The sequence below is a fragment of the Protopterus annectens genome, chromosome 2.part1 (genome assembly GCF_019279795.1).
Source record: "Protopterus annectens isolate FY-2018-M chromosome 2.part1, PAN1.0, whole genome shotgun sequence".
In the NCBI taxonomy this organism is placed as follows: Eukaryota; Metazoa; Chordata; order Ceratodontiformes; family Protopteridae; genus Protopterus; species Protopterus annectens.
In genome coordinates this window covers 1,463,994,310-1,464,018,531 of record NC_056729.1, presented here as the reverse complement: position 1 = coordinate 1,464,018,531, position 24,222 = coordinate 1,463,994,310, and the positions used below count along the sequence as shown (strand labels likewise).

Sequence of the window (24,222 nt, the reverse complement as noted above, 5' to 3'; positions counted from 1 at the left end):
TTCTCGAACCTGGGTAGGAGATAGCTGCTAGGACATTGCTACCCCTTCCACTGAGCTGACAGTCCGAGCCTCAATGAGATTATCAGTCACCAGATCTTCCTCAGACTCCTCCTGCAATCCACTGCAAATGTTCAGTACAAGGGCCTCCCTATCATGGTAAGGTTTTATCATGTTAACATGGTACAATTTGTGCCCCTGCCTCCTGCCTAGCAATTCTACCATGTAGTTAACATCACTTACCTTTCTTACCACCTTGTAGGGTCCCTCCCAAGCTACTTGCAGCTTGTGTCTGACTGGAATTAGAACCATTACCCGGTGCCCCACAGCATACTCTCTAGATCAAGCATTCCTGTCATACCACACCTTTTTATGTTGTTGAGCTTCTGCCAGGTTCTCCTGGGCCAAGCCCATGAGTTTCCTGAGCCTTGTCCTGAGGTTTAGGACATATGCCGTAACCGCCTCCTTGTGAGATTCACACTTACCTTCCCACTCATCTCAAATTACATCTAAAGGTCCCCTCACCCTACGGCCATACAGCAACTCAAAGGGTGAAAAACCTGTGGATTCCTAGGGAACCTCTCTGTAAGCAAACAACAGATGGGGTAAATATTTGTCCCACTCCCTCTTGAATTGGTCTGCAAATGCCCGTAGCATGGACTTGACTGTAGAGTTTAACCTCTCAACAAGACCATTAGACTGGGGATGGTAGGGGGTGGTCTTCAGGTGCTTCACCCTACAGGACTTCCACAGGCAAGCCAGAAGGTCTGACATGAAATTGGGACCTCTGTCAGTCAGTATTTCTTTTGGGAAACCTACCCTGCTGAAAAACTCTTAACAAAGCATATGCCACCTTTTCTGCCTCAATGGAGGACAGAGTCACTGCCTCAGGGTATGGTGTAGAATAATCCACTACCACTAGGATATACTTTTTCCCTGTGGAACTTGGGGTACTCTGAGGCCCCACAATATCCATAACTACCCTCTGCAAATGGCTCCTCAATCACAGGCAAAGGCATCAAAGGTGCTCTCACCTTATCTCTGGCTTTGCCTACCTTTTGGCACTGCTCACAGGTCCTGCATTACCCTGTTACATCTCTGGAAATTCCGGGCCAATAGAAGTTCTGCATAATATGTCTCTTTGTATGTTTTATGCTCAAATGACCTGCAAAGGGAATATCATGGGCTATGGTTAGAAGCGCCAGACGGTAGGCTCTAGGCACTACCAACTGCCGTACCCTCTCACCTTCTAGCCCTCCCTCAGGAGTCCACTCTGTATACAGTAACCCTTTGTCCCATATACAGATTCCCCCTTCCCTTAAGAATCAGGTGCCTCACTAGCTACCTGCCTCAGGCCTTGCAATGTAGGGTCAGAGGGCTGAGCCTGTCTCAGCTCTCTCTTTGTAACCTTTCCCAGCTTCCCTTCCACAGGAATTCTGGCATCCTATGACAGTGGTGCCTCACTGTCAGCCTGGGTACTACTACTCACCTCTACCTTTGCAGTCCCTCTGTCCAAGGGAACATCAGTACCCACAAGTAGCTATGGCTCACCTTCAGTTTCACTGCTACAGAGTAGTTCCCTCCCTGAGGTAACCACCTCACCAGTCCTGGCTGCAAGTATGCAGTCTGTCTGGGTCTCCCCCAGGCTACCAGACCCATATGCTTGTCTCCTAGCCTGGCTGCATGTAACTGCATAAACACATGGTACTGCTTCATCCAAATCCTTCCCTATCGGGACATCTGCAGGATGGTAGTTCAGTACCCCTGTTGTCTCAAGAAAACCTACTACTGGCATTTTATCCTCCCCACTTACTGGCTCTCTCACCTTTTGTTCCCCACCTTGTTTCTATGGGCATGTGTATCCCACATGGCCCCACTGGTTGCATTCAAAACATTTAACCCTAGGTCCTGGATGTATACCTGGCCTAGTGGCTACCCCTGCTACTGGCAGATTCTGTTGGGGCAGTCTGTGCTGCCCACCATGGGTTCCTTTAGGCCCATGAGCAGTACTGGGGGTCCCTTTCCTGAGCAGGGATGCCCTGCTTGCTAGGTATGGGTCTTCCTTCTTCCCCAATTCATCTGAAGTAGCACATTGTCTATCAACTAACCAGATCCTCATGTCCTCAGGCAAAGTACTAAGGCCTTACCAAAAGGTCTGCCAGCCCTTCAGAAGTGGTGATCTGACATCCACTCACCCACCTATGAAAATAAGTGCTCAGTTCAGTAACATATTCACACACGCTTTCATCTGCCTTGCGTCTATGCTCATGCAACTTTTTCCTATACATTTCAGGTGTTAGCTTAAAACATTCTAACAAGTGATTTTTAACAGCAGTATAATCAAAATATTCACAATCAGCAAGTTTAGACAACACAGCTGCAGCTTTACCATGGAGTAAGGGGGTCAGGAACCGTACCCAGAGCCTTTGGTCAACATCATACTGTTTACATACCCTCTCAAGCATATAAATAAAACTATCAAAGTTATCCCCCTCTTTAAACTGCAGAAGAAATTTACTGACCATTTGTACTTCTGGGGTCCAGATACTCCCTTCCGCATTACCTCCATGACTCTGGCGAAGAGTCAGTATCTCCCTCTCATGCTGCCTCTCCTTTTCCTCAGCTTCCAGGCATAGCAGTTTCTCATTCTCCTCAACCTGCAGACATCTCACTCTCTCAGCTGCTTCTATTTCCAAATGGCTGGCCTCCAACTCAAGTCTCTCTAGTTCCAGATGGATTTTTTAAGCCCTCTGCAGAAAGGTTGAGCTGTCCATCCTCTGAGGGTGGTACCTTTCCGCTGCCTGTCTGATCGTCATCCTGGTTGCTGTTTTCTGATGCAGCTGTGACCAAAGCTGCTATCATGTCTGCCTTAGTCAGGTTTCCATGCACCCGTCCCGTAGCCTGGCACATCCCAGCCATCTGGTTACTTGTCAGCTTTCTGTACTCCTCTGCTGATATGCTGCCTGTTCTCCCTATCTAAGCTAACAAAATAAATAAAATAATTGTGATCTGAAATTTTATTCACTGCATGGCTGATTTAGAGTACAAAACACCTTCAGTGATCACTGTACACAAGCTACAGGAATTCACTCTACCCACACCACTACAAGCCAATTAGTATTTCCAACCAATTAATATGTTGTGTGGATATACCACCACTGCCAAACAATTAATATGTGACACCCATGCACTTGCCCAGCAATCAAGGAGCCCTGGTCCTCACCACTAACACCAGTGAGGGGCATCCATATAGAGAAAGGATAATAAATACCCACACAGTAAAGTACAATTTCCCTTAAGAACACACAGAGATCACAGTCAGTCTGGGGCTGGTCTCTCCCTTTTCCTCCAGGTCCCCAATAAGACTCCCCAGTGGCACAGCATTAGGGTCCAGATTTCAGCCTAGTGGGCAAGCTAGAACCTCCAGCATCCTCCCGTCCAACTAGTGCTTCGTGTCCCTGCCCAAGTAGCTGACACACACATACTTTGAGATAAGAGTTATATACAACTACACAGATACTCCTAGGGAAGGCTGGCACAGGTTCTTCAGCTGTAACCCTTCTCTGCCCAGTCTAAAGGGTAGCACCACCCACTAATATTTATCAGCTACTCAAAGGCCCTTAAAAGGGTGTCCAGTTATTACTGTGCAATAGTTTTATCCTAATGGTAAGTGTGACCTAACAGTCAAGACTTATGTGGAGTGACTTGGTACAGCATCACTATATACATGCAATTTACTCTTAGAGCTTAAATAAATTATCTCTACATAAAACAGCCACAGTTGAAAGGTTTAAAAATATTTAATAATAAATAATAAAAACACAAGACAATACTTCTTACTACACAGTGCTAGTCAAGAGTTCAGAGATCACAGAGAAATACTTAAAATAATACCATAAAAACAAACTAGTCTAATTTTCCTATTTCCTAGTTATACCTAAGAGAAAACACAGTTTTAAATAACTTAATGTAGAGCAAGACAGTGCTGGTGATGTTGGATGTTCTCAAGACAAATGCTCAGAGCTCTCACTGATAACACAGAGCTGCTTCACATGACATCATTCTTCACACTTCTCTGGTGTTCCCAGGCTAACAGAAACTACATTTACATTCTTTACACGTGGTCAGAAACCAGAGCAATAAAGGACATTTATACTATGCAAATTCTAGCTGTTAACTCTGGTCTTAAAACAATAAGCAGGATGTGTCCCTCTAGACATATTGGCTCTGAATTTTGACATCAAAGACAGTGATAAAATGCCTGACTTAGCTTTCTTACAGCAGAGTGCACTGTTTTTACATTTTTGCAGTTCAATATCCAATCTAATATTTACAAATGACAGAATTATCTACAAAATTCTATCTAGCTAGGCTGGCAGCCTTCACCTGTCTTCACAGGGGGTACCTTCAAAGTTAACTTAGCTGGACTGCTTAAGGTGTGCACATAAGCCTATATGAGAGACACATGTCACAAGCAATACCACTGCCAGAACTAGTTGAAGTGTCTGCAAAGACTCCATGGCATATATCAGCCAGATGATTATTCCTTGCTTTCTGCGACATCATAGCTCTAGTGTATCATAGAAGAAAAACAGCTGTAGTTTACATATGTTGTTTCTTTTGTCATTTGAAAGGCCTGTAGGCCAGAATATCGCATTGTAGCTGGACCAATTCCAAAAAATTATACACCCTGTCACTAGAATAATGCTTTTATTCCCATTCAGTATATTAGATGTTTTTAGAAAGTGGCCATCCCAAATGCTTAAACTTCATTTGTGTTGTATTATTATATAAAGCCAGATAAGAAATAAAGATTGGCAACAAAAGAATCTATACATAATTGAATCACGCCACTGTGAAGATCCTTACTGGCTCTTTAAATCCTATCAGAAAACTGGTGGAAACAACTCCAGCATTTTGGCAGCTCTTGACAGCTACCAAAATAGCTTTCAAAGGCTATGCTTTTTCAGCTGCTTTGGTAGCAGTAAAAAGAGGTGTTAAATATCACCACTTTTTCAGCTTTTTTGTCAGTTATTAAGTGAATGCATTTAAGGCTAGATGAATATTAAGTCTGTAAAGACCATATAGCTACAAGTTAGAGTGCCCACCTTCTTCCTCATCTTTGTATGCTTGCCCAGTAATTGAAGATCTAAGAAAAAAATCTCAATTCCTCTTTTGGAGTCTGTTTTCCCTAACACTGAAGATAGGGATGAAGGTGGCTCCCCCAACTTTGCCATTGAATGTCCCCAAATTTGGGAAGTTTGTGGAAATCATGCATAGAAGAATGCTCTAAAGTCTCTTCATGCACAGAAATAATTCTACAGAAATTGTTCAATTCTCCGCCTTCATTTTCCTGGGTCGTACCCCCAGCAGACATAATGATTTCCTTGATTATTTTTTGTTATCTGCTTTATCAGTTGCTGCAAAATCAGGCAAAACATATGAATGACAAAGCTGATTTCCTAGTTGAAATGATATCAGTCTCAAAACTCTCTTTGCTCCTGCAGCATACTGCCACAGATAAAATAGTAAGGACAGCAAATTTTGATGTCATGATATGATGTAATGTCTTGCTGTGACTAACAGATTTTGGCGATAACATTAAATTGCCCTTTCTGAATGCCCCTTTTAATGTCAGCAACCTCTTCCTTTCACAAGTAAGAGAAAAACTTTGAAACTGAGAGAGATTATTATACCTTCACAGATGTGGGTGTCCATTTTCAGATGCCACAGTAGATGTTTATCAGGACTCCGAAAAGCCTAAAGCAGTGTGGTTTAAATGGGGAGGAGCTAACATGACCATGGTTCCTTCTGCAACAGACACCCACCCAAGTAGAAACATTTGCAGAACCAAGGGTTCTTTGATTCCACTTCTGGCGACAGCTTAAGTAGTACCGCTGAAAGGCTGTCCAACTGTTTAGTTCTGGAGGTGGTCATGAGTTATCTGTCTCTGATTGACTGGCACACACAGGCCAGATGGAAAAGGATCATAATATCCATGAGCTACAAGGCCCCCTATAATAGCTCACCACAACTACAGTCCCTACCCTTACACAATCTTCCACTGAGTCAGAAGAGAGTATCAAAAATATTTCATCTCATTCAAAAGAAGTCATCTAAGAGGTCACACCAGATCACATAACTCCTAGATACTGTTAGAAATTATTTTTGTTTCCAAAGAAAATAGAGGATATCAGACTAATACTGGATATAAGCAGTTTAAACAAATTTATCCCAAAACACACTTTCTGTATGTTCTCGTTGCAAACAGTTCTCGCTTGCTTGGCAAGAGGAGAGTGGATGTGCTTTCTAAATGTCTAAGACTCAAATACTACCAATATATCAAAAAAGCCAAGTGGTCAAGTTGATTTCTAAATTTCCAGTAGCAGCCAGTCTCACCTCAACCCCCACAGTGTTTACCAAATGCATGGACCAGAGATTGCAGGGGACAAAAGTGTTTCCCTATCTAGATGACTGTCTGTTAGCCATACCCACAATTGACACTCTTGTTAGTTGCATGATATGTTTTACTTCATGCATTCCAGCCCCTAGGCATAATGATGAGTGCTACAGAATTATAAGGGAAACTTTCACAGACCCTTACCTTCATAGGTTGCATGTTAGATACATGCCTTGTGCAAGGTCTACCTCAAAAGAGTATTCTTTCCATACAAAAAAAAAAAAATTTGAACCTCATCCCTCAGCAGACCTTCTGGCTTAACTATGCATCAGCAGTATAGGCCTAATGGCTGTCACCATATTATTTGTACATCATGCAAGATTGCATATGAAGGTCCTTCAGTAGACAGTCGGAAATTATTAGTGCCACACCTCAGACTCCTTTGCCTATCAGATCATGATATCCAAATCTTGCAAATCCCATCTTAGTTGGTGGATGCTCACACCCAACTTCTCTCTGGGCAGTCCATTGTATCTTCTTCCTTCCGCTGTGATGGTAACCACAGACAAACGTAGGCATTTAGCTCGAGGATTGGAGGGGGGGCATTGTCTGGCAGGAACTCGCTTCTAAATGATGCCTTAACTATTCACATAGACTCTATGGTCATAGTCTGGTACATAAACAGTAAGGGGGGACCCATTTGTACTCCATTTGTTGAGAGTCCATGGGAATATAAGAGTGGACAATGTCATTGGTTCATTTTCTAATAACAGTCCACATTGCAGGCAAGCTATTTCTCTGGCAGACATGCTTCGTTATTGCCTGATGATGTCGTACAAGTGATCTCCAGGCTTCACAATGGTGTGGAAGACCTTCTATTGTCGAGGGAAGCCTTACTGTAACCTGTTTGCATCTCAAACCAACACCAGGTGCAGCACTTTTTTCCCATATTCTTTCTCTGAGTCAGAGCCTAGGGATGCTGTAGTCTAGAACTGCCTCCAGAAATCATTTAAGCCTTACCCCCCCCCCATTTCCCCGATCTCCAAGTTCATTCAGAATGGGAAGATCAACAGGTCTAATGTTATCATAGCTCCCATTTGGCCTTGACAAGTCTGCTTCCCTATACTATGCATTCATCTTTTGGAGTTGCCTCTACATTTGATGCCATTCCACAGCCCTTCTGTCTCATCCATCTGGCAAGGCTCACCTGAACCTTCACTCATTCAAGTTTATCAGTTTATTTGTTTGACATTTGTTTACAAGGAAAATCTGACCAGGAAAATATCCCATTTTCAGCAGAGGCCTAGGGAGAAAAGCTCCACTTTGACATAATATGGTTACAGTTAAATAAAGTTATTCCAAAGCCTAATGTAGTAGAATGACATGTTAACTTAGTAAAAACTTTGTTTCAGTTCATACAGTGTGATCCTATACATACATAGTGCAAATATTTGGACAGCTGTAACAAGTTGAAACAGAACATTATCGGTAGCCAAAGTATTCACAGGTTGGACTTCAGAGAGATGACATTAAACACACTTAAGTACACTCTTTGGAACAGACATGAGTAGATAATATAGCCTAGGGAAAAATATATTTATGCCCGTATAGACAAAGCCACCAAAAAGTAATCCATATTAGACTGGATCCTAACCAATAAGCCTTCATCTGCCAGTATATCTGGTACGTTACCTGACTCCCTCAGTGATCACCTACCCACATTCATACTAAGACAACACACAAAACCCATAAAACCCACCATCCTTCTTTCTATCCATAGTTCGAAAAAATTCCTACCAGACCAATTGATCAACACCTTAAAAAAATAAATTGGTCACCTCTTAAAACTCTACCATTAGGTGAAGCTGTGGAATACTTTAATACTACCTTCTTAGGTATCCTTAATCTTATGGCCCCACAACTTATAATTCATAGTAAAACCAACCCAGCCCCCTGGAACTCAAAGGACACAAGATCCCTACTCAAACAATGAGACATAGCTTGGACAACCTGGCATACCAACAAAACAAGTACAGATCAACAATACTTCCTAGAGATCAAAAACAAAGCAAAAAAAACAAATACATAATGAGAAAAAAGTTATTATATCCAGTTACACAAAACTCACTACAACAATCCACAAAACTTCTGGTCTGCAATCAGCCACACTCTCCAACCAGGCAAAAATCACCTCTCCAAACCCTAACATCGAAGGTGATAACAGTGACATGGCCACCCAGTTTAATGACTATTGTATCTCCTCCATCCAAATGTTATTCAACAATTTCCCCACTACTACTACAAGTAACCTCCAAAATACAAAACTGTCACCATAAGACCAACTCCCAATTCTATCTTAAACCATTTCCAACTGACTTAGTTCATAAAAACTTTACCAAATTGAAACCCACCACTCTCACTGTTGATAAACTCCCCACTGATTACCTCAGGATTGCCATCTCTGCCATCGCCTACCCTATTTCCATACTCATCAATAGATCCAGAGCTGAACACACTGTCCCCTTTCTCTGGAAAATGTCTTACATCGTCCCCCTACACAAAGGTGGTTCCTCTACAGAACCTAGAAATTATCACCCCCTAGCTGTACTATCTCCTCTATCAAAAATCTTAGAAAAATATGTGTACGCACCCAACTACTGAATCACCTTCTTCAATATAACCTGCTAGCAAATTCCCAACATGGATTTCGGTCAAACCATAGTACCACCTCTGCCCTTATATCCTTTACTGACCACATCAACCAACAAAGAAATCTCGGTAACTTAGTATCTGTTGTCTTCCTAGACATGTCAAAGGCATTTGACACGGTATCCCACTACAACTTACTATTGACTCTCTCTGAGCTCAATCTGGATAAGTCCTCTCTACTGTGGTTTAATTATCTGTCCCCCTGGCAACAAGCTGTTAAATGGCATAACTCTCTCCCCCCTCTCCTCCCATTGGGACAAGGTGTTCCACAAGGATCCATTCTTGGTCCCTTACTGTTTTCCATCTTTACCAATAACCTCCCTTTGGCTACCCAACAAACTAATATAGAACAGTATGCTGATGATACCACCCTTATTTGCTCAGCCCCCTCTCTACAATTACTCCAAGATAGAACCTAGGAAGCCTTCAGTACTATATAAAAATGGCTAAATTCCTCCCAACTCATGATCTTCCACCCATCCAAAACTTTCACCCCTACCTTGCCATTCTCAATAACATCCTCCAACAATACCCTTATCACACCAGTAACTCAAGCCAAGCTACTAGGTGTAACTATTGACCAAAACCTAAAATTCAACAAACATATAGCACTAACAATGGCCAAAATTCATAAAAAACTAGGTTCACTCTACTGCTGCAAGAGCGTCCTCACATGGGAATCTTAAATCACTGTCTCTCGTACCCATTTACTCTCCACCTTACTATATGCTTCCCCAGTTCTAACTAACCTAAACAAATCTGACCTTCTGAAACGATCTACCTGCTACAATAAAATCTCAAAATTTGCAACCAATGCTAAGTTTTGTTCTCACCATTGCCTCTCCCTAAGACAGCTAGGATGGTTATAACTCCCTAACCTACTAAAATACAATCAACGGCTCCTCACCCATCAACTACTATACCAACCAAATAAAATACCTACCCTCTCTGGTCTGTTCACATTCCATAATACTGCCCATCAACTAAGATCTTCCAATACAGCCCTACTGACGGTTACTAATTGCTTACATAGCTCAGGCCAATCTCTTTATTCCTATGTAGTTGCTAAGGCCTGGAACTCTCTACCTCCTGACATTAGATGTCTAAATAGTCAACATACTTTCAAGTCCCTACTAAAAGATATCCTATTTAAAACTTGGATGTGTTCCTGTACAGATCCAGACTAATTTCACTGTTCCTGACTTTCAGTATGCCTAGATCACAGGTGTACTATGTAGTTTCACTTAGTGCATAGTACTGTGAACCAGATTTTTAGGCCACCTTTACAGTTATAGTTTCTAGTTTATGACCCTGTTTATCTATTGAAACTTCTTTTTGAATTTATGTTTAAGCAATTGTGTATCGGTTATATACTATCTTGTTTAATTTGTTTCTCAATATTCTAGCTACTGTATGCTGCATCATTTATGAAAAATATAAAAAATAAAAAACGTACAATATGCTGGTTGCATAAGTGTGCAAACCCTTAAACTAATACTTTGTCGAAGCACCTTTTGATTTAATTACAACATTCAGTCCTTTTAGGTAGGAGTCTATCAGCATGGCACATCTTGACTTGGCAATATTTGCCCACTGTTTCTTGCAAAAGCACTCCAAATCTGTCAGATTGCGAGGGCATCTCTTGTGCACAGCCCTCTTCAGTCACCCCAAGATTTTCTATTGGATTTAGGTCTCTGCTCTGGCTGGGCCATTCCAAAACTAATTTTCTTCTAGTGAAGCCATTCTTTTGTTGATTTGGATGTATGCTTGGGGTCATTGTCGTGTTGAAAGGTGAAATTCCTCTTCATCTTCATCTTTCCAGAAAATGGCTGAAGGTTTTGGGCCAAAAGTGACTGGTATTTGGAACTGCTCATAATTCCCTCCACCTTGACCTAAGCCCCAGTTCCAGATGAAGAAAAGCAACCCCAAAGCATGATACTGCCACTACCATGCTTCACCGTGGGGATGGTGTTCTTTTGGTGATGCAAAGTGTTGTTTTTGTGCCAAACATACCTCTTGAAATTGTGGCCAAAAAGTTTAGCCTTTCACATTTTCCCACATACTTTTGGGCGACTTGATGTATTGTTTTGCTAATTTTAGCCAGACCTGGATGCTTTTCTGTGTTAGAAAAGGCTTCTGTCTTGCAACCCTACCTCATAGACCAGACATATGGAGAATACGGGAGATTGTTGTCACATGTAGTACACAACCAGTACTTGCCAGAAATTCCTGAAGCTCCTTCATTGTAGCTATAGGTCTCTTGGCAGCCTCCCTGACCAATTTTTGTCTTGTCATTTCATCAATGGAACTGAACACGCTGTTCCATATTTTTCCACTTTTTGATGAGTGTCTTCACTGTGTTCCATGGTATATCTAATGTTGTGGAAATTTTATTTGCACCCTTCTCCTGAATGATACATTTCAACAATGAGATCCCTTTGATGCTTTGAGAGCTGTCTGCGAACCATGGCTTTTGCTGTAGGAGGCAACTGAGTAAATGTCTGGAAAATCCTACTAGGACAGTTGAACTTTATTTGGGGTTAATCAGACCCTCTTTAATTGAGGGCAGGTGTGTACCCAAAAAGACTGAATGCTGTAATTAAATCAAAAGGCGCTTCAGCAAAGTATTAGTTTAAGGCTGAGCACACACAACAAAGTATTAGTTTAAGGGTATGCACACTTATGCAACCAGCGTATTGTAGTACGTTTTTCATTTTTTATATTTTCCCCTAACAGATTTGTTTGTTTTTCAATTGAAGTGTGCAGGTTATAGGTCACATTAAAGGTGGGAAACGTTTTGCAATGATTTATTGTGGCCTCATTTTTTATATCACAATAAACTGGCATTTTAACAGGGGTGTGTACACTTTTTATATCCACTGTAAGTACATAACTTTGTTTATGGTGACTACTTCACATGCGTTTTTTCAGTAAATTAATTGTATGGATATCTGTAAAGTATCACCTGGACTGGTTAATTACTATCTGACAATCTTAACTTTTTTTGCCTCCATCTACATGAAAAAAGCAAGAAAGCTAGTGACTAAAATAGACCATGTTTGTACACTTCAGACATTGGTTTTATTTGTATATGTTTTCCAGGGTAAAGCCCTGATCTACATGGACCTTTTTCAGACAGCCTGGGAGCGGTTTCTGGTTAAGTGACCTACTTAGAGCATAACAATAACAAATGTAAATATTTTGTGAACAATAAAAGCTATTAAAAATAAACAAATATGCACACAACACCCAAATAATATTTTTGTTGAACTTTCACAAACAAATTGTCATCCTGGAAACTATACTATCTGGACATCTGTTGTTAGAAGATTTTTATTAACCAGAGATACGGTTTCACATGACAAAAAAATTCCTCAGTGAGTGCATGTTTATTGAGATATTTACAGAATTATGAAAACATATGCTTAATTGTATAATTAGCAATATAAATAGCACTGAATATCCATAAAGATTTGCAACTTACAGTGCAAATATGAAAGGCATTTTTCTTCAAGAACATCTAAGGTTTCACCTGATATCTTGCAACTATTGCTTAGTGACTTGTTTTTTGAAATATTGTCTTTTCATAATTACTAACAGCTAGCAATATCTCAGGTATAATGAAATATAAATGGACTATGGCAATGAATTTTCATATGCCTTAACATAGCATTTCACACCATACCCTCAATAACATGTAGGGCTGTCAGCTATGAAAATATGAATATGTGACAAATTATTTGATTAATTGCTCTAGTGTAGGGCATCAGAGATTAACAATAATGTCATTTTATTAAAAGCTCTTTGCACTTTCTAATACTGATTATTATTAGCTGATGAGTCACATTAAAGAAGCCAGGTCCAAAATATGGTCTGGGTGCTATACAGAGCTGTGGATGTGAACTGGAAATATGCAAAAACGGTGTTATAGGTTTGAGTGAGTTAATTGTCTAAGCCAACTTCCAGAATACATTGTGAACTGCTTTGCTAAAGAAAAAAAACACAAAAAAAAAGCTGACAAGCTTAGGTCAAGTGGACATATCTACAATTTTTATGTAAAATATCTGAATTGTAGCACTCTTGTCCATGATTTACATTTTCATCGGGAATTACAGCTTGTTTGGTGTGTCCATACCCATTCTAAGTCTTGGAAAGACAGTTCTCCAAATGCCGATTACTCTAATAAAATGAAATATGCCTGCTTGCAACTTCATGCTGTATCATTGCTTGAGACTTATTCATGTAGCATTACCTGCCGAGACCACCTTAGAGAAGGTAAGTTAATTACTTAAGTACCTACCTTAAGTTCAGATATTCATGAGTGTGTCTGTCAGCAGGAGTCCTCCTTCACTTCTTTCTTGAAAACACTGTTTTTCAATACATTTTCCTCTCTTTTCCCCTTGTCTACTAGAGGTCTTTGTTTTTTCCTTGCTGTACTTCTATTAACAGGAATGAAATGAAGAAAATAGTACCAGACCATTAGGAGAAATGTTGCACTGATGATCACTTTTGATGGTAGCTGAATGAATTTCTTACAAAATTGCTTGGTGAATGAAACAGTCTTGAAGATTTGAAGTAATGATATACGTTCCTATATCAGTAATCTCTACATTTTAACATAGTGTAAAACAGTGCACCATTTGTATGATTTACCTTTTGAATTACTCTTCCATCTAGGAAGACATAATGTGTTCGATCTTTCTTACAGACACCCTGACACGTCAGAGGTGGAAGAAGAAACGACTCCATGTCCTTTCTGTGGATTTCAGCTTCCAGAGTGTGAACTGTTGTGCCCTGGATGTAAAAATAATCTCCCATACTGCATTGCGACAGTAAGTTTGCAGACATAATAGATGATCATTTGTAAAACAAAATGAAAATAGTAGATACTGATAGTGTACATTTATAGTGTGTTTAACTGCACAGAAATTCATAAGTAACTCCATAGTGAAACACAGATGCACCACAGCCTGAGCAAGGAAAGGCTGATTGTAAGCTGCCATGGAATTCAACTGATTACAAAAGCACTCAAGTCCCTACACATCTGACACAGACATAGTTGTTGCATACATGGCAGTGAATGATTGTTGTTGCATACATGGCAGTGAATGATTTGAGTAACACATTCTTAAATTATATGGAGAGAGACAAGGTTGCTCTGTTTGAATAAAACCCGACTTGAGCAACATCCTACCCTTTCCGAAAATGATGCCATGTTGTAAACAAAAGACAACTGACTTCAAAAAGTGGTTTCGTTATCGGTGTGATTGGGGGGGGGGGGGGGCAGTGTGCATGTGTCACCCTGGGAGGAGATGATTGACAGTCTTACCTGTTTTGCTAGGGATGGCATGCATCTCTCTTCTGAGGGATTTTGTATATTGGCCAAATCTTTATCCACTTCCATAATGCCTTTTTTAAGCAATGTCAGTCTCCTTCATCTACCAGTCTAGTCAGACAAAATCAGAACTGTATAAAAGTAGCACTGCTTAGAGCCTCATTAAGAAATTGCCTTCCCTAGAAGTTGTGCTGTCCCTGAAAAGTATTGACATGTACATCATTACTGAAACATCTTTCCAGAGCAGTTCCCTGCCAGAATTCAATGCCTTCCACTCATTCAGACCCAACTCTGAAAATGACTATGGTACATATTGTGGTGTGTCCATATTCCAATGAAATCCTGTCACTTCATGATTTACACAGCAAGACAAAGCCTTTGAAGTCCCCTACATCCTAGTTGCCTTTAATCAGATCTCTTACCATAATCTGGCCAACTACAGAACCCCCTCTCTATGATACTTTTTTGCCCACTAGGCATACATAAACTAGAAACTCTCTACATCAAAGTTAACACAATTCTTCTTGGACATTTCAGCTATCTTTCTTTTATAAATTGGGAAACTTACAGTGTGACAAGTAATGACAAACACTTCCTAGGATTCGTCACTGCAAACACTGTAGATCAGATAGTGCACTCCCCAAACAGAATCTTAGAAATACTGTATCTGGTTCTAAGAAGTATAGCACCATTATGCTCCCCAACCATAGTTACACCATCTGTCTTACCAACTTTCAGTAGTATTTATCATGAGGACCAAACCCAACTTGTATACAAATCATATGGACTTTATACATTTTTTAAAGACAAATCTAATAGAGCTAGCTAATGACCGGATCACATTTAAGAACCTGAGTGCACAGTAGAATATACTTACAGATCATGAGTGCCCAGTAGAATATACTTAGAGCACATTTCTAGTCACACCTTAATACATTCATAGATGGCCTCTATCCAACACAATTACAATGCTAATTTTAGGAATAAACTCCTATTGTGGGACCCTAGTATAAACAGACTATATAACAAAATGGAAAAAATGTATCCAACGGGGATGTCCTCTTTGCCCTCTACTATTTGCTGTTTATCTTGTACTTTTGGCAAGAAAGTTGAACCTAACACAAGTGTGGGTTATGAGCACAGGCATTTTCTCTCATGTTGGCATTATGTATGGGAAATGGATGGGTGGGTGGATGGATGGATGGATGGATGGATGGATGGATGGATGGATGGATGGATGGATTAATCCAGACATCCAAAGCCAAACACTTGAAAAAAATGCAGGACCAGCAGTTCCCCAAAAACAGTTTTTATTTAAAAACAGGATTAAGCACTTTCATCAGAATATAACTCAAGGCTTCTTCAGAATCCATTACACCTCTCAAAAAACATTTGTTTAAATAAACGTGTGTCACATGACCAAAAACCCAATTAAAATCCAGTTATACAATCATCTGTTTTTAAACCCTCCTATTAAATTGCAAAGTATAAAAAAATAAAAATGTTCTATTTAAACATAGAAGCTTGTTATACTCTATTTTATAACATAAGATTTTAAACGTGGAATGCTAACAATAGAAACATGCTCATTTAAACCTGGGGGGACACTCACATTCATTTTAATTTGCCAAATCATTTATTTGTACTCAAGTCAAATCCTCCCATGGTCCACCCCTTATAACCTGAAAAATAATGTCTAAACCAAAAAAGGCAAAAGTGTGCTCAGGAAAAAGTTGAATATGCTTATATAATGCGCTTTTCACGTTTTTGTTCTTTATATCCAGCCCATGCTCTTAAATACGTTTTCTAAATTTTCACTTGTTTTTTCCAATGTAAAAACCAGTAAACTGCAAATATTTTGCCACATAAATAATTCCTCCTGAATTACATGTACAATGGAAAGGAGTATACATTTTATCTTTCCCAATCGTAACCATAACCCCGTCTAAAATAAACTTACATTGCCTAACGAACCCACATTTAAAAGTAACCGTCTTTTTACATGACAAATTGCCGGAGGTTTCTCCCCTTTCCAGGTACCCTTTAATGGATCTCCCAAGTCTGTATACCATACAGGGTCTTGTACCTAGGCAGTCTAAGGTTTTTCCAAAACAAGAAAATATTCTCCAGTTTTTTAGAAGAATACTGAAAATTATGTTAGAATCTTCAGTATAAGTGGTAATAAAAGCACAATTACATTTGTTGTTACCATTTATAGTACAGGTATCACTCCTAAAATTTTCAACAAAATTCCAATTACTCTTTAATAGGGGAATAAGGGTACCTTCCCTTTTTTAAACCTACTTCATTTTTTATACTAGCCACTAAAGCCTATGGATACCCTCTAGTGTAAAACATCTCCACTCATTTTTGTCCCTTAAGTTCAAAGTCATGATCTTCCAAAATCATTTTTGTTAAATGGACAAATTGCCCTTTAACTCCCCGTTTGATGTACTGGGGATGTCAACTAGAATAATGCAATAAAACATTAGAATAATGGGGCTTACGAAAAATGTTGGTAAGTATCTTTTTATTGAAATAATTTTTAGAAACCAATATATCCAAATAAAAATCTGTCATATGCTGCCAGATTGAAGAAACTCCAGCTCTATTCAGTCGCATACCGTCTGCTCAGAGGTGACATGTGCCTGACATACAAGGCCATGTCCAACCCGGAATTAATGGACATGCTCCACCTCAAAAAATCCAAATCCACCAAAACCACTAGAGCAAGCGACTTAAACCTTAGCACGGATATAAATAGGACATGCTGGAGGGATAGATTTATCAATCAGAGACTCCCTATGCTGTGGAATAAAATCCCGGTCCATGTGAGGCAGAGCACCTTGCTGGCTCTGTTCAAGAGAAATCTTGACCTGTGGATGGGAGATCATAGGTTTACCCCGGGAATCATCTCTGTGTCACTGCTGGACAGAGGCACAACAAACTAATGGGCACAGTATTTTTTCATATAAGGGGTGGCGTAAGCCACAAAAATTTGGGCTAGGCTTATAAATGCCTTAGGGCAGATAGCCTAGTATAAACCTATGAACCTATGAACTAATATTGTGGGCACTGTATAAATAAGTGAACTTTAAGAAAGACGTAGTGGAATTAAAATAACTTACTAAATTCTCAATTTAATTTTTAGTTGTCTCCCAAGCAATAAACATGTCATCTAAAAAGCGAACATATAATTTCCAATATTTTGCAACCGGAGAATTAAGCACAAAATATTCCTACCATTGTAACCTCACTATATTGGCATTTAAGGGGGGCACAGGCCACCCTCATTGCTACACCTTTTTAATGTTGGAAATACTGGCCTTCTGTATAGACAAAATTGTAGTCCAAAACTAATTCCATTAAAAGAACCAACACATTAACTTCATCATTAGTCAGTTTTCTTGATTCATCCAAAAATTTCCCGAGCCACTCTAGACCCTATTCGTGAGGTATCACATTAAATAGGTTAGTAACATCAATAGTTACAAACCACAAATTATCAGAGTAACATACTTTCTGCAACTTATACAAAAAGTCCCAAGAGTTCCTGCACAGATGAAAATAACCATCCAAAAAAGATTTTAATTTCATATCTATATATTTAGCCAATGGATATAATTTAGAAGTGCCAGCATTAACAACAGGTCTCATGGGGGGTGTCTTTTAACTCTTTATGTATCTTCGGGATACCAGATATCAAGGGCACAATAGGATATTTTACATAGAAAAAAATCAAATAGTTCTTCTCCAATTTACCTTTGCTCAACCATATCCTGAAGAAAAATATTTTTTTTTCATGTATATATATATATATATATATATAATGTGGATATAGTTAAGGGTAATCTCTTCATACATATTTTCGTCATTTAAAAATACAAATATTTTGTTGCTATAGTGTACACTTTGCATAACTACCATCCCACCCCACATGTCCGGCTTCATTACTCGAATAGTTTTGTCATCACACAATTGCCTAAGTAACTTAAATTCAGAGTGGTTCAAGTTAAAACTTCCTATTTTGCCTCTTTTATTAATAAAGTCTCTTATTTCAAAATCACATAGCTTTTCAAAGAGAATTAATGGCAAAGGAAGAGGTGGATTAAAAATGCTGCTTCTACAAATTAAATTAGGTTCATACAAAGAAGCCATATTCTCAAAATACAATTTTAAGTTGAGCTTCGTGATAAATAACTTTACATCAAGTAAAACTGTTTGCTTGCACATAACATATAGGGACAAATGTATAGCCCCTACTCAACAACTCAGCGTGTTCAGTTCCATAGTCATTAGTGGTATAATTGTAAATCTTAGTCTCCTACTAAATTCATTATTACTTCAGGTTGGTCATAGTTTACGAAAGAAGAAGTTAATTCATCAGCTCATGAAGCTAATGTGTTGGTTCTTTTAATGGAATTAGTTTTGGACTACAATTTTGTTTATGTAGAGGGCCAGAATTTTCAACAGAAAAAAGGAGTAGCAATGGGGGCAGCCTGTACCCCCTTATATGCCAATGTAGTGATGTTACAATGGGAGAAACATTTTGTGCTTAATTCTGTGGTTGCAAAGTATTAGAAATTATATGTTCATTTTTTAGATGACATATTTATTGCTTGGGAGACAGCTAAGAATGAAATTGTGAATTTAGTAAGTTATTTTAATTCTACTACGTCCTTCTTAAAGTTCACTTATTCCTAAAGTGCCCGCAGTATTAGTTATTTGGATGTATTGGTTTCTAAAGATTATTTCAATAAAAAGATAGTTACCAACATTTTTCGTATGCCCCATTACTCTAATGCTTTATTGCATTATTCTAGTTGTCATCACCAGTATATCAAAAGGGGAGTTGTTAAAGGGCAATTGTCCGTTGAGCAAAAATGATTTCGGAAGATCATGAGTTTGAACTTGAGAGACAAAAATTAGTGGCGATGTTTTACACTAGAGGGTATCAGGAGGCTTTAGTGGTTATTATAAAAAAATGGTTCCCCTTGTAAGGAATAACTGGAATTTTGTTGAAAAGTTTAGGAGTGATACCTGTGCTATAAATGGTAACAACAAATTTAATTGTGCTTTTATTACCACTTATACTGAAAATTCTAACAGAAGTTACAGTATTCTTCTAAAAAATTGGAGAATATTTTTTTGTTTTGGAAAAACCTTAGACTCCCTAGGTACAAGACCCTGTATGGTATACAGGCTTGGGAGATTTATTAAAGGGTACCTGGAAAGGGGAGAAACCTTGGGCAATTTGTCATGTATAAAGAGAGGTACTTTTAAATGTGGGTTCTCTAGGCAATGTAAGTTTATTTTGGAGGGGGTTATGGTTATAATTGGGAAACATAAAATGTATACTCCTTTCCATTGTACATGTAATTCACAAGGAATTATTTATGTGGCAAAAGGTTTGCAATGTACTGGTTTTTACATTGGAAAAATCAAGCGAAAATTTAAAGAATATATTTATGAGCATGGGTTGGATATAAAAAACTTAAGACCCTCATTATATAAGCATATTCAAATTTTCCTGAGCCTTTTTTGGTTTAGACATTATTTTTCAGGATATAAGGGGTGGACCATGGGAGGACTTGACTGAGTACAAGGAAATTATGTGGCAAATTAAATTGAATGCGAGTGTCCCCCCAGGTTTAAATGAGTATGTTTCTATTGCTAGCATTCTACTTTTAAAATCTTATGTTATAATTTTATTTTATTTATTTATTTTATTTATTTTACAGTTGTTGACCGGGCTAGTCTAGCTGGACACATGTCCATTTTCAGTAGAGACCCTGGGAGAAAAGCTCCACTACAGTTAAAGTCACAGTACATAATTACAAGTAGAACAACAAGATTGTTACATAACATCATAGTACTACTATGGTTTACAATTGCGTACAAGCAATAATTCTTAAAAGAAGCTAGGGTAGAGCTTGCTAAGCAAGTTTAAGCTCTGTGACCGGTTAAACTAAGGTAGTGTTCTGTTTCTCAAGAAGAGCACATGCTAAGTGAGTATTAAGCTGAATAGCAGATTAAGGAAAGGCAGTGTTAGTAGTAACTTTAGTAGACTGAAAATCACATATTCACACTTGTTGGTAGGAGATAGGATGAGAGTATTAAGAAAATCTAGGCATAAAAAATGAAGGAGGAGAATTTTAGCCAGGATTTGTGCAAGGGCATAGCCAGTGAGTTAGGAGATATTCCTTAAGTTGCTTTTTGAACAGAGATGTAGAAGCGAGAGATGAGAGTTCCCAGAGTATAACAAGCTTCTATGTTTTTTAAATGGAATGTTTTTATTCTTTTATACTGTTCAATTTAATAGGAGGGTTTAAAAACAGATGATTGTTAACTGGATTTTTAATTGTTCTTTTGGTCACGTGACATACGTGTTTATTAAAACAAATGTTTTTTGAGACGTGTAATGGATTCTGAAGAAGTCTTGAGTTATATTCTGATGAAATCGCTTAATCCTGATCTTACTTTTTTGGGGAGTTGCTGGTCCTGCATTTTTTCAAGTGTTTGGCTTTGGTGGTCTTTTTGGTTCTCGGTCATATACATGTTTTGTTGGATTAGTCCAGACATGATAGAGACAGCAGGCAGTCCAGTGGTTATTCTGCCTCTTGTATCATACATCACAGGTTTTGTCTCTCCATCCCTCAGATGAGTATTTAGTAAATTGAGAAAAGGTACTGCAAAGTCAATTTGAGCAAAATAAAAACCTCTGGTGGCATTTTTGCGAAATGAAGTAGGTTGGAAGTCCCTAACTTTGAGACACATTGCAAGGCAGCTAAGCTTAAAATATTCTTTATATATTTGATCCAAACCAGCATTCTAAATATAAAGTCATCCTAATACAGCAGTTTGCAGGGATCAAAGGGATGTCTTAAGGAACAGAAGACTGGACAGAAAAAAGAGCAGAGGGCCATTGTTGGTGAAGCTTATAAAGTTGACAAAAACATGTTGAAAGACAAAAACACACTAATTTGGTTTAATGAGTTGGCTGCAGTGGAAATGTTACAAAAATTGGGTTGCAAGCATCAGAAGATGTTCATTGTATTGATCACTACTGCAGTAGCCTTAGCTATATGAGTTGTAGCCTCCCAAGGTTTTAAGTGCTGGCCAGCTTCAAAGCTGTCAGGCAGCTCGAACTGAAAAAAAAAAGAAAGAAAAGTCTTTCTTTTAGTTTAGGAGAATATAACCCATATAGCTAAGACTACTGCAATGGTGATCATTCAAGCACCTACTGTTGTGGTACGTTTACTTACACAACTTTACTTTTCCATAAGTCTGATGGTTTGTAGGGGGTTTAATATACTTGGATCAATTAATGATACCAGGAAGATAATGACATGGGAACAATACATGGACAGAGGTGTAGGCTCTGATAAACAGATAATTGCACAGTAAGTTAACAGACAACTGAAATGTTTGAAACTGTACACATTCCAAAGTGAAGAATAGATGAAATGGGTCCTTGTGGATAGAAAATGGATAAAATGGTATCATAAGTGAGCGGTATAAAATGTTGAGACAAAGTTGACAATGAGTCAAAAATAATTTTGGAATTATTTTGTAGGAAGAGTTAAATACTAATGAACCAACAATAAAAAGGTGCAATAGTGCTTGAAATAAACTGTTAAACCCAAATGAAAGCACTATTCGTTGTGAGTCCAATACCTTCTTTATTGAAAAAAACAGAATTAAGCGCTTTCGTCAGTTAAAACTTGACTTCTTCAGAATTAAACACAAAAACTGAAAAACTGCTTTAATATAAAAACTACTAGTCAATGATTGGTTCAATATTTTCAAAATTAACACACCCAATAACCTAATTAAAATTTAAAATGCCAGAAGCTAATTTGTAACACCAAGAATAAAAAACAATAAAATTCCATATATCTTAACACATTATAATTGTATAATACATAAAAAGAAAGAGCATAAATTTCAAAATAAATATTATATATATATACAAATTTTACTGTTCATCTCTTACTTAAACTTGTTCTGCCCTTTCCTTTAAGATAGGTGCCAAATTCAAATGTTCATTTAAGCCAGGGGGACAGTTTGCTGCAAGTCGTTGCCACATCAATTCTTTTTTCAATAATGTATTTTGCCAATCTCCACCTCTGTCTTCCAAATGAACTAAATCTAAAATGGCGAAATGAAAACCTATATAATTATTGCATATTGTGCTATGTTTGTACAAAGCATTTGTAACTTTTTTATTTTTTATATCGTACAAGTGCTCATAAATTCTTGTTTTAAGAAGTCTCACAGTCTTCCCTATATAGTAGGAAGTACAAATGTCACACGTAGCAATATAAACTAACTTGCTAGAAAAACAATTACCTCTCCTAGGGTAAACTATACTGTTGTTCTGATTTTTCAAACTAATCTTAATATCCTGTGAAACATAAGGACAATATTTACATCTCCCACAACGTCTAGTACCATTGTTAGTAGTTACATATGCTGCAAAACATTTTGATCCACTTTCTAAAATCCTTTTCACCTTAAACCCAATTTTTGTAGTAAACATTGGTTTCTTACCCAAAACTTGGTATTTATCAGTCAACTTTAAATATGCTCCAATTTTTATACAATACATATTTAACTTGTTGATATAGGGGGCTATACTGTAAAATGCAAGTGTGTTCAAATTTAATTTCTTTAGATTCTCTGACATTCTTCCCAAAATATGGATTTTTATTTAATCCTTTACCTAAGGTATATTTCTTGCCCCATTCAAGATATACTTCATTTAGAATTTTTTCCACCAAACCACTGGGGTAACCCCTTTCCAAAAATATGTTTTTTAGATGTTCAAACTCAGGTCGGAGATCTTCCAAGGAAGATGTCATTCTGGCTACCCTGATTGCTTGACCCTTAATTATACTTTTCTTTTGGCAAAAAGGATGATGACTGTTAAAATGTAAATAGTTGTTACAAAAATTTTCTTGCGATATATTTTAGATTTAAATTCATCCTTGTCTTTAATAATAAGGGTATCAAGGTAGCTAATTTTGTAAACATCAAACTGGAAAGTAAACTTCAAAAAGTTGGTGGTACGTTTCAGCTGTTCCCTTCCAAAAAATAAAAATGTCATCCAAAAACCTAAAATAGTAATTTATGTAGTCAAAATATTTACTTCTAAACACATGTTCTCTCTCCCAACCTAATAAAACAATGTTTGCATAGGTCGGAGCGCAGGCAGCGCCCATTGCCACCCCTCTGACTTGCTGGAAATACTCCCCCTCAAAGAAGAGGTAATTATTGTCCAATATAAGCTCCATCATTTCACAAATAAGCTTAATTTCATCACCATCCATAGTGGACAAATTGTATAAAGTCTCTTCAAAATAACCTAACCCTTCTTGTTTAGGAATACAAGTAAACAAGTCCACTACATCAGTGGTAGCAAGATAACCTTCAGCATTCCATATATGGCTACCTAGTTGACCAAGAAAATCCCAGGAGTCCTTGACTAGATGTGGACACATTTCCACAACATGTTTAATCTTCCTGTCCACATATACCAAAAAATTGTGCATTTTGGACCCAGTAGCTGCTGCAATAGGTCTGAATGGTGGGTGTTCCAAGTTTTTGTGTACTTTGGGTATACCAAATATGCCAGGGATTCTAGGATGTCTGTTGGTTAAAAAATCGTAAACTACCCCTGTAATTCTTTGATCCATAAGGTATTCATACAGAAAACTATCAATTCTGTGATATGCTATATGAATTTGATTTTTTGAACATGCGGAGTAGTTGTTGACAT

General features: G+C 38.2%; 1 protein-coding gene across 1 annotated transcript in view; it reads left to right on the top strand.

The window, feature by feature from the left end:
- The window catches only part of WDR19 (WD repeat domain 19), a 3,663,919-nt gene that overhangs the window by 3,072,779 nt on the left and 566,918 nt on the right, over positions 1-24,222 (top strand). Inside the window, exon 34 of the mRNA XM_044062937.1 lies at positions 13,815-13,938. Coding sequence (XP_043918872.1) covers positions 13,815-13,938 — 124 coding nt within the window. The remainder of the gene's footprint in view (positions 1-13,814; positions 13,939-24,222) is intronic.